At 37.4% G+C, this 12,147-nt stretch overlaps 2 protein-coding genes across 2 annotated transcripts; one reads left to right on the top strand and one right to left on the bottom strand.

Annotated features, from left to right (window-relative positions):
- Positions 1 to 2,686: 2,686 nt before the first annotated feature.
- Positions 2,687 to 5,150, bottom strand: LOC101306524 (TVP38/TMEM64 family membrane protein slr0305-like). The gene is made up of 4 exons (XM_004298666.1): positions 4,690 to 5,150; positions 3,694 to 3,930; positions 3,391 to 3,608; positions 2,687 to 3,206 (listed from the first exon to the last, which is right to left on the bottom strand). The coding sequence occupies exons 1-4, from the start codon at positions 4,939 to 4,941 to the stop codon at positions 3,026 to 3,028; spliced, it is 888 nt and encodes a 295-aa protein (XP_004298714.1). The 5' UTR covers positions 4,942 to 5,150; the 3' UTR covers positions 2,687 to 3,025.
- A 3,791-nt stretch (positions 5,151 to 8,941) lies between these two features.
- On the top strand, positions 8,942 to 12,147 carry LOC101313520 (probable sodium/metabolite cotransporter BASS5, chloroplastic-like). Its single transcript, XM_004300679.1, has 8 exons — positions 8,942 to 9,113; positions 9,246 to 9,325; positions 9,920 to 10,050; positions 10,154 to 10,347; positions 10,420 to 10,672; positions 10,751 to 11,004; positions 11,117 to 11,199; positions 11,796 to 12,147. The coding sequence occupies exons 1-8, from the start codon at positions 8,942 to 8,944 to the stop codon at positions 11,856 to 11,858; spliced, it is 1,230 nt and encodes a 409-aa protein (XP_004300727.1). The 3' UTR covers positions 11,859 to 12,147.

Here is a 12,147-nt window from a genome sequence, read left to right as displayed (position 1 = left end):
ATTGAAAGAGAAGCAGAAGAGGTCTTTTCAATTTGCCTGTACTGTTTTTGATGACCACAGACCATCCCTTTCTGCTTTTGCATTGAACCGTTTCGATCAAGACTTCGAGTCTTTTGACTAATATCATTGGTTAATCCCGGATTTCTTTTGCTATTAACAATTGACATAAAATGTAGTTAAATAGGAGTATGTATGATCTCAATTTTGAGATAATCCATCCCTAAAATGTACCATTGTCAAGGAAAGTAACAATGTGAGGTAGTTGCTTATATAATATCTCGTTCTAGCGTGCACTTTACACTTGGAAAACAGAGTTATAAGATTACAAGTGTATTGATAACCATGTGAAGATGATCCAAACTGATTCCAAAGTATCACTAATGTGTAGCATAAGCTCTCACTCTAATAATACAAGAAGCTTGAATTAAAAAAGCAAAGGAGGAATACAAAGTCGTCCTTAACGTTACAATTGCATGCCGTTTTCCAGCTAGTAATGACGATCATCTGCATTAACTCAAGGGTCCAGTTCCATCTACCCCCAACTTAGATCATGCCACGTGAACAGCTTGGTCACCATTCAATCTATCATCTCCTTAGTTGGAATCCATTTTAGCATCCAGAATTGTCTCATGCATTTGACTAGTAATGAGAAAGGAACAATCTTCCCAGCAAAACTGGGCAACCGAAAAACCCAAAGTGTGCTTCAAGAAGACAACTAGTTCAAGAAATTTAATTCACCGAAATATAGATTGCAACAGTTGGTACTTGTCCCAGTTAGACCTATGATATCTGTCTGGTTTCGCCTACCTCTTTTATACAGTGGGACTTCTCTAACTTGAGAGTTTATTTATGAGCGTGCTTAGTTCGACTTCACACTCAAGTGTATATATATACCAAGACAATCTAACTTCATCACGCAAAAATTTATTCACTCTCCAATAACGTTAATGGCATGCTTAGTTCGGCTTCACTCTCAAGTGTACATATATACCAAGACAATCTAACTTCATCACGTAAAAATTTATTCACTCGCCAATAACGTTAATGGCATGCTTGTAACGCTCAGTTACAAGTCTTTATTTCGTAGACCTATAACTTCTCTGATTATTTTAATTTCATAAAGCAAACAATTGTGGTTGCACCATCCAATACTGAATGTATTTGGTTCCTATATTAGTTTGGCAGTTGTGAATTGTAAATGTGGAATCCAATCTTTACCTTCTGGTTATCTGTTGTCACTGCACAATCTTTTTCACAAGTTCATTTGTTGTGGCATTGAATTCGAATCTTTCCTCTCTTAATTAGTTCTGAAGTATTCCCTCTGATGATAATATCTTTTTGGGGTAGTTTTATTTCTTCTGGTTTTGTTTTTGGTAGGATGATAATGAGACAATAGCTCGGACAAGTTGTATGATCTAAACAAAGCTTGCTTCTAATCAAGGTTCTTAGATTTTGACAAAGTCCCCACCTACTGGCAAATAAATTAAGTTCTGATTACAATGTTTCTGTTCATATATGCAAGAAACAAAAGAGAAGTTTCACTTACCACCAAAGCAAAGATTTCACTCATCTATGAATCAATTAACAAGCCTGTTGATGATCTTACATTCTTATACCAACTCTTCAATTTGTTTCCACTGCAAGGTCGAAAATTAGACATCCACGCATCATCTTTAAAGTTCATTTCAAACCTCTGCAACTGACCATATATACGATTCGGATTTGTATCTTATGATAATGCAGTTTGCAAGCATGAAAGTGCTGAAAAGTTTAAGTATTGTATAGTGTAATCATAAACAATTGAATTCAAGATGAGAAGCCTGCTCTAGACATTATGTTTGTTTTATGGTCTGTACATATTAGATGTTTTTTCTTATCATAATGTTTATGTATTATTATTATTATCTTACAACTCACACATTTGAAGAATCATACCTTTTCTTAAGATAGTTTTAGACTTTTGGTAATGCCATACATATGCGTCTGTATTATTTGAATGCGTTGTTATACAACTTAAAACCAGAAAACCATGAATATTTTTTGAGGACCAAGAATCGGAACCTGTAACTAGCTTAGTTGTCAGAATATGTTTATGTTTATTCTAATGATTAATTAAGTGTTGATTAATCGAGTTTTGGTCAACAAAACATGATTAGCCCAAAAAGATAACCCCTGCAAAGTGCAAACGTAGAGTTTCCAATAGCATCAATGAAAGAGTAGTGGTGGAGGTGGAGGAAATGAAGATTTAGTTTCAAGAGGAAGATAGTTAACAAAAGAGATCAACGATTCCGATCATCAAGAGATTACTGGAGTAACAGAAGCTCATCTCTGATGTATTGTATATAGAGTGGAAACTCGAAGCTTTATCAAGTCAACTGCAGAACCGCAGATAACTAGAGATGTCAACTTTGGAGTTTCTAGAGCATCATTTACTGAAAGTCTCAAAGTATTAGTCATCAGCATTGAAATCTGTAAGGCGGAAATTCCGAGACTGAGACACTACTTTGGGTTTTGTTCTTGACACTCTGACCCAAAAAACAGGAAAAAAAAAAAAAGGACTCACAGATTACAGTATTAGGACCACAAGTAAGGGACCTTCTTTAGTTAACCCCAAAAGAAAAAGAGTAGAGAAGGCAGGTGTAGATATGCATTCATCATGTAGACAGGTCACAGCTTAGAAGAATCTGCATTGCAATAACCATCTACACTTTATATATTAAATAGTCATTTGTATATACAATCAAGAATTTTGCCAGAATCCAAATCAATCCTTGAGAGTCACTTCACCATATACAATAGACAAAAGCAAATCGACACTTGTTTCTAAGGGGGAAAATGCTAGTGGCAATCATGTTGAATGGATGTCAGGGCTGCTTCTCCGTCGTCCCACTGTTTATGCAGCATCAATTTACACTGCATTGACAACATCAGATGAAGTCGTTTAATAAAAGAAACTTCATCTAGAGTGCATCATGTTGCTTGTGCGGTGGAGAGTATTTCTGAAACCAAAACTAGAACCAGAAACTTATTGCAACAGTGGCTCATCTTCCTTCTGCAATTCTTTGAGCTGCTTTTTTGCATACACTGTGAAGAAAATTGTGGTAGCCACAGCCAAAGCGAAGCCAACAACACTGAAGATTATCTGTGGGGCTGAAAGGCCATGGTGTTCATGTGAAGCATCTGCCAATGTCCGTATTAAGATCCCACTGCAATGAACAGGATAGGATTTTCTAAGTGAACATCATTGGAACGAAAATGGGAAAGTCAATGGCCACAATTCCCCACAAATCAATTTTAATCATATACACTTGTTCGCAATAAATGAAATAAGGCATATATATGATCACCATGCAATGAAATACATAATAATGTGAGTGAGATTATACATACGTGTAAAGGGCAACAAATGTTTCTGGAACCATTCCTGCCAAAGACCCAAAGAGGTACGGACCATACTTGACATTGGTTGCCACTGCACAGTAGTTATATATAATATACGGGAATGGAGAAACCCTGATTAATGTTACAGCTCGAAACTGATGGAACCAGTTTCCTTCGCCAGCTGATCTTAGAATGGAAGCTCTCTTTGGATACTTTTCTAACCATCCCTGCATAGAGTCAAAAAGTGTTAAATTATAGGAATCACACACAAAACTAAAACACAAAGAAGTGTGTTTGACAAACTTTACGCACCTGAATTTTATGGAAGAAAAGATAGCTAATAAAATACGGAAGTGATATTCCAATAGCTGCGGCTGATATAATTAGAAGAAATCCATAGCCATAACCAAAAGTCATTCCAGCCACCCACATAGAAGGTGAAGATGGTAAGAGAATCGTAGGAAACAATGCCACAGAAGCAAAGACCAGAATAGCAAGCACTGGAGGACTAAATGTCTTTGTTTCCCAGTTAATCATTGGAATAACCTCCTGCAAATAATTTCATCATCAGTTAGCATGACAGAAAACCTTATATGTCTCTCTCCCTGTATATGGAAGCATAACGCAGGCATGACAGAAAACCTTATATGTCTCTCTCCCTGTATATGGAAGCATAACGCAGTCTATCTGTGGGTGGTATCTATCCTAGTCAGGAACTCAGGATAGAAAAAAGACACAGCAATCTGCCCTGACACCATTTAGGATTAAGACCTAATACTTCTATTGTATTCTTAAACTCCTATATTTTCCATTATTTCAACAACTGTTTTGGGGGATAACACTCCATGATCATAAATTCATAATGGTGGTTATTAGAACTACCCAAAAACTACAATAATACGTCCTAAACTCAGCTGGAAATTACTAGAATACATACATATATAAGGTAAACCTCAAAAGGGAAGCTGAATTTTGTAATCAAGTTGACTCAAAACCTAAAAATGCCACCTAGTCACTGCAGCCTCAACATTTAAAGTTTTCGCAAAACGCATGCTTCACATTATGATCTTAAAACTAGTTAATTACGCAACTTAGATTTAACAATGCCTAATGCACAACAAAGTCAATCACAGCTATTCTTACTGCACAAAAGCTCAACCACAAGAAATTCACAAACAACTCCAATCAACTCCACACTAGTCACATAATCATAACAAACCAGAAACTCATGCACTCCTATACAAATCAAGATAAAAGCTTTCAACAAAAACCCAAATCAAAGAGGTAAAAAAGCTCACAAATTTATACCTTATCCATCAAAAAAGGCCCAACCCATTTGATAAAAACCCCAGCCAACAACACCAAGCACATGAACAGCAACACCAACCTCACCCAATACCACAACCACCCAATCCCAATTCCCTTCGCCTCAGCCTCAGCCTCCTCTTCAGGGCAGTGTCTCAGCTTCACATAGTCCCCTCTGGCCTTCTCATCATCCTCAATCCCGACGATCATCTCCGACACCACCTCTCTCCGATCAACAATCTCCTCATATGTCATCGAAAACCCCTTAATCCTCCCAATTGGAGCCCCAATTCGTCCTACCGTAACAAATGCGGTCGATTTGGGCGCGAAATTGGAAACCCTAGGAGAGAGAAAGCGTTGCTGTGTTTCCCCAAATGTTAGGGTTTGGTGGAGAGGATTTGTATCAGAGAGTCCGAGGGGTCATCAAGACTGGTAGATACGCAGATAGAGAGAGAGAGATCGACAGAGCTCACATAACAGAGAGGATTTCAGATATTTAATATTCCCGGGGGGGGTGGACATCGAAACGGCAGCGTTTTGGAGTTGGGAGAAACACGTGGCGTGTGGTGAAGGAGTTTAAGTAAGAGGTGGAGTAACGGTTGGATTGGGGGAGGGGTTGTCGTTTCTTCGCCGTCACGGCGTGTATGTGGGGAAGCAACGGAAGTGGGATACAGCTTGCGCTGACGCTGGATGTGTTTGGGTCTTGATATGGACTCTACTCGACTTTTGTTGTGAATGGCCTATATGAGATTCCGAGTAATCTATAAACAAAAACAAAAAAAACAAAGAGAAATTTTTTTGATGAGTTTTCATTAGAACACAACAAACAAAAACATTCAGTTAACCTACAAATATATGCCTAGAAGGTTAGAAGCTAAAACAGGAGGCATGTCATTGTTTTGATCAAATGAGTCACTGGTTTACACTCTTAAACTTTGAAGGTTCTAACAACATTGCACTATCGTTTATTCTAATTCCTCGAGAAATTTTGGCTCAAAATAGCATTTACATCCCCCAACACAATTTCTCCCATGACTTTACCGATGTCTTGCTTGCCGGCCACAGACAGTACACATCTAAATCAAATTAACTCTTAATAGCTTCAACCTCATACGATCTTACATTATCCATGACCCTCCTTAACAAAATATGATTGACACGCATTTCTTTGTGAATTATTTTACATTGTTTAACATAAGCTCTATATATCATTGCCAACGTTTCATCAAAAAACTTGAATAAATTAACATTTTTCAAGTTATTTATAGGTTTAGTGTCCTCCAATATCTTAAATATTACACGCTAACTATATTACATAAAATTGAATTAATAATATTATCTACTTAAATCTCTCTTGACTACTTCAAACTGGCAAGTAGCTAGCAAACTAACAACTAGCTAGTGCCTTAAGTGGTAGTAGCCTATCGTAAACTCATGTCAGCTGCGCGAAAATGTAGATTGTATGCCTACTTTAGGGTAAAATGAGTTTGGCATTGCACCATAATCATAGTCATATTGTGATAGGGTTCATCGATCTATGGATTTATACCATTTGGCTTTGAAACAAAGCTAGTAGTAAATTAAGCAGTTGATCGAGAATCATATCGACTCAGTCATAGAAAAAGAACATTACAAAATCGACTTACAACCAAAGGATCTCAGATATCCATGAAATACAGTCAATTTTCATGACAGATCATTGGAGGTGTATATTTAGCTGAGGCCATGTGAGTTCATAATCAATTTGATTCAATAAGATAGATCCACCAAAATATCCACAAAGAAAAAACTTGTGGCCAGTATTTTTGTTTCTTCTTAGCTTCTCATCAGTTCATGCAAGACATATACAAGCATTATTAGACTTTGTTTGTCGATCTATTTCTGTGAAGATTTTTCTTTTTTTTCATCAAGCAGAAATGTAAATTAAGGTATATAATTGTACGTTAAAGCTTGTTGTGGCAGGTCAGCTGTGTGTCTGTATTTGTAATCGGTAATCAATTTTCAATACATGCATGCTTACAGAAGTAACAGAACAATCAAGCTAGATCAATGAAACAATGTATGCCTAGAAGTGACTTTTCATTACAAGCATTTGAATACAACTTCGACTTAACAAAGAAAAACTGAAAACAAGACATGCATGAATGTTATATCTAAACCCTAGCTAACTTCGTTTAGTTCTTCATGTTTCATCATGATTCTTCTTTCTCTTTGGCAACTTGAATTTGCAGAGAGGGCACCTATGATCGTAACCGTTTAACCATCGTACAATGCAGTCTTCATGAAACTCATGAGAGCACGGCATGCGAATGACTTTACAAGCAGTCATCTCCTCCTTGCAAATCACACACATCATCACATCTCCATACTTCAATATGAACTTCTCCAATGCCTCGATCGAGGCCTTGCTTGCCGGCCTCGGCTTGTTCTCTGCAGCTTGATCAAATGACTGCCTCATAGCCTCAGACTCCGGATCCAAGGATCTTACAATATCCATGACCCTTTCTTCAGAAACATTATAGGCACGCATTTCTTTTTCAATATTTGTATACTTTTCCTGACAAATTCTACGTATCATGCCAGCCATCTGTCGATTTTCTGTATTAGCCATCGCCATTCGTAGCTTAGTATCGACATCTGCAATACATTCAGCTAACTCTCTCTCTTTTCCGGCCTTGAACTTTGCTTCATATTCTTCATGTGGTACTACATGTTCCTTTTCAACTTCGACAGTTAAGTCCACTATCTTGCGTCCTGAGACAACCATGCCGTTAATGACTTCAAGTATTTGGCTTATCATATCATCGGCGTTGTGGAGTTGCCGTACTGTGTTGTTGGCGGCATGTGCCAAAGGTTTCCATATAAGCCTATCTAATTCAAACGGAAGGTTTATGCCGGCTACCATCCCGGAGATCATATCCCGCAATTCAGGTGACGCAAATACAGCCTTACATGGGTGGTTTGAATTGTGGCATACGATCGACTTCTTGATGCTGGGATTCTCCGACTTGTAGCTTTCAGCGACTCTCCAAGCAATCAAGACACGAGGACTCGAAAGCGATTTGTTGTCGAGCAAACCTCTGCTATAGGCCGTCACATATACGCTATAATTACCATCGTTGTTGTAGGAGGTCGACATCTTCAAATATAGTCAGCTGTAGTGATCAAGAGCACAATGATATAGGTACGGTGGTTCATACTTTGCTTAATATGCTTTTATAGTAATGCATGTCATCCATAACCTAACAGGATTAGGATTAGGATTAGTTAGTTTCCTTTTTGCTTATGGAATGGAGAGCAATTCTGTAATTACAAACATATGCACTGTAGCTTCTAGAAAGTTGGTCCAGTCTCACGAAACAATAATCAGCACATAATTAGGAATCTTGCCGTAAAAAGAAACTAAATTAAGGGCAATTTTCCTAAACCAAGAAGGAGTCGTCCTAGATCATCTGGTTATAACAAAAAATATTACTCGGAAAAAATGTGGTGTTCAAGACTCAAAAATGTATAAAATTTATTTTCAAAACCATATCAACTTCGAAATTTCAGGAGTGCAGTTGGTAGTTGGCGGTTTCTCATGCTCAAATGTTGCAACAAGATCTATTACCAGTGCAAGTCTTCTCTTCTACCCTCACATGCCCTTACTCCAGAAACCCACTGGAGACAACCCTTTGTTTAATTTGTTTTTGATAAGAACCATTGGGGACAACCTTGTCTTGTTATACATTTTTGAGTGAATGATGCAACAAGAGAGCAAGAACAACAAAGCTATATGTTTTTTTTTTTTTTGACAACAAAGCTATATGTACGTTACTTCTTCAACAAAACAAAAACAACTTGTGTTTCACCTTCAGATTTGAGTTATTTGTACAAATATAATCAAACAAAGCACGTCTTGACAACATAGACATATATTTTACATTTATTTTAAACTTGAATTGAGAATGCGTTACAAGATGATTCTGACATACTTAATTTGTATTAAGATTGTTTATTAATGCATCATGTATTTGCATGTCGTATGTGGTGTATAGAAAAATTTCTTTTTAAATCATTCCAAATGACAAAAACCCATGTCAAACCGAACATAAATTATCAAGTCCCTCTAAAAAAATCAGCACTTTCAGCACCAAGCAGCTTGGACAGTCCATTCTTTTCAAACACTATATTACAATACAAATCCAATTTTCAATTCAATCCCATTCATTTTGCCTTCTCTGACTTCCTGCACCTTCTTCTTCTTTGCTCCAAAATGGCTCTGCATGCTCCTCCCACCACTCGCCACCACTTCCGGATTCCCCGCCCAAACCTCTCCCGCTTCCATCATCGGCTCCCCAATCCGCCGCCGCCAAATCTCACTTACAGCGCCGTCCCTCACTCCCACTCTCTACGCTTATCTCTTCGTTCTTACTCGATCTCTCCAAGTTAGTTTCTTCCATTCTTCTATGCAAATGCTCTGCTTTCATCAAATCTTACTCTCTTTTTTCTTTCACTTTTCAATTTTTATTTATTATGAATTTGTGTTCATCTGGATTGATCATGTGTGTTGTGATTAGTATGCAGATGCGCATCAGTTACGTCTTCAGATTCTTTCGATTCGGATTCGGATCAAAACTATGCTTCTCAACCACCTCAGGTCTGTTCATTTTTTTTATACAATGTGTTCCTCAGTTGTTCTTATTTACTTTATATTAGCAGCATTACACAGCTATTCAATAATAATATTTGATAGGGTTTATATTCAGACACAATCTTAATTCTGCTACAGCTACTAAGATTTCTTGAATGAAGAAAACAGAGTAAATCAATTGAGCAATTTTAACTCATTCAGTAAATTGGTTTAGTGTGTTGGAGATGAGTTTTGTCATTTTTTTTGTTTGACTTGTGTCCAAAAATAGAAGATATTTTCTGTTCTTTGGAATTGAGATTTGACTGTTCTTTTGTAGTTACTCTAATGTAACTGCTAACAGGGATAGTTCTCACGTGCCTAACTGTTTTAAGCAAATCATGAACATGTATTTTGGATGATTATAGAAGCCAAATTTTCCCGGAATACTTGTTTCTTCTTTACAATTATACAATTTATATCCTTTTATCAGTTTATGTATAGTTTTATATACTTGTGTCACCAATTCGACCAGGCATATTAAATCTTAGTTAAACACCTAGTTAGTGTTTGCTTTGACAAAATGATGTTGGGCCATATTGATCGTAGTTATCACATTTTCAGATCCCTCAACGAAATAACGTTGCTTTTTTGGAGCTCCTGAAGAAATCAAGTTCGTTTTTGCCTCAAGTAACCATCGCCAGTACACTGTTGGCTCTTGTCTTTCCACCTTCTTTCACATGGTTTACAAACAGGTTCTTGAGCCTTGTTTAGCTGAATTGGTTGATCAACACATAAAAACATTTCCTTGCAGTATTCCAACTAGCCTTGTTTGACTAGTTAATGTTGTGCTTTTAGGTACTATGCACCTGCATTGGGATTCTTGATGTTCGCAGTTGGGGTTAATTCCAGCGAAAAGGATTTCCTTGAAGCTTTCAAGAGACCAGCAGCTATTTTTGCTGGTTATGTTGGTCAATTTGTTGTCAAGCCTCTTCTTGGATATATATTTGGCATTATTTCAGTAGCAATGTTTGGTCTTCCAACTACAGTAGGTGAGATTCAGCCTGTATAGCTGTCAAACCACTGGTGTGGGCACACTAATGTTCATGAATCTGTTGAATCAGGTGCTGGGATTATGTTGGTATCTTGCGTTAGTGGTGCCCAGCTCTCAAACTATGCTACATTTCTGACCGACCCACAAATGGCTCCTCTAAGCATTGTCATGACATCATTGTCTACTGCTACTGCTGTATTCGTCACACCATTCTTATCGCTTATGCTCATTGGAAAGAGATTGCCTGTTGATGTAAAGGGAATGGTGTCCAGCATTCTGCAGATTGTAGTTACACCAATTGTTGCAGGCTTGCTTTTGAATAGGTGCTACACCAACTCAGAAAAATAATTTCTTTTGATACAATATACATTAAGAATTTCTGAAATGGATTTTGCTTTCAGGTTTCTTCCCCAAGTATGTAATGCTATTCGGCCATTTTTGCCTCCACTATCAGTATTAGTAACAGCATGCTGTGTTGGGGCACCACTTGCCATTAACATTGAGTCTGTTCTGTCTCCTTTTGGATTAACCATTTTGTTGCTCGTTATCGCATTTCATTTTACGGCATTTATAGCTGGGTATTTTCTTACTGGCATGGCCTTTCATGGGGCACCTGATGTCAAACCATTGCAAAGAACACTATCCTACGAGACAGGTTATACCTTCTTCTCTTGTACGGAATTTCTGGTCAAAGAAAATTTAGGATTATGACATTTATTAATCATTCATTTTTTTTTATTTTCTGAAAAGTAAATTCTCTCTTGCAGGAATGCAAAGTAGTCTTCTGGCCCTTGCACTTGCTAATAGATTTTTCCAAGATCCACTTGTAGGAGTTCCTCCAGCAATTTCTGTGAGTCAATGGTTTAGCTTATATACCATTTGTTTTTCTCTTTTATCACCAATTCCATCATGTCACTTATCAGAAGGGATTCTTCTGCGAGCAGTACTTTGCTTCAGCACAAGTTCGGACCACCACTTGTTCTTCCATCTTACTTCTTTCTCCACAGAGTTCACGTATTTCAGTTCTTCTTTTTTGGGGTATCATTGAGGCGTAATCCTCCATGATACTCAAAAAATTAGTGTTCTCACTTTTTGTCTTCTAGAGGTGTCTGGTAGTCAACACATTACTCCAAAATTATTACTGTAATCTCCAAAGCCATGATAAGTGGAAGGGCATCTAGAAAGAACTCCAAATACACTACATACAAAATAGCTTGCTCTTAGACTTGGAACTCTACTTGTTCAGCCATTGTTCTCTGATTTTGAACACGGGTGATCATGATTCTTTTAGTAGTTCTACCTTGCAGCCCTGCAAAATGCATTTCAAACACAACTTTTTTCTGTTCAAAGTGTAAAATGAATTTATTTTACTCTTCTCTTTTGTTTTCAGACAAGGCTAATGCATTTGTCACTTACAGTTTTCACCGTTTTTAATGTGATCTACAGACTGTGATGATGTCTTTGATGGGCTTCTCCCTTGTCATGGTTTGGACCAAAAGGAAAGAATAGATCTTGCAAGTAGATGTCAAATTGTTTTGAAGTGGACTACGTCGTTCTGGATGTATTGCTTATGGACTTGGAGATCGAATTGAACACCATACTTTGATTGTACTCTGTATCAACTCATTCTCATTCTGTATATAGTATCTTAAGTTTGATCGAGTATAATCGTCAAAGTATACTGCATGGAAAGAGTTTATAACGTTTTCCTATAGCCTGTTTCTAATACTCGGTGCAACTGCAATCAGTTGTTACCTGTATCATTTCTAATTGAGGTGTTGAATGGCTAATTTCTCTA

This window comes from Fragaria vesca, linkage group LG5, assembly GCF_000184155.1.
Source record: "Fragaria vesca subsp. vesca linkage group LG5, FraVesHawaii_1.0, whole genome shotgun sequence".
Classification (NCBI taxonomy): Eukaryota; Viridiplantae; Streptophyta; class Magnoliopsida; order Rosales; family Rosaceae; genus Fragaria; species Fragaria vesca.
Note: the sequence above shows the minus strand (reverse complement) of the source record. Positions and strands in the feature narration are given on the sequence as shown.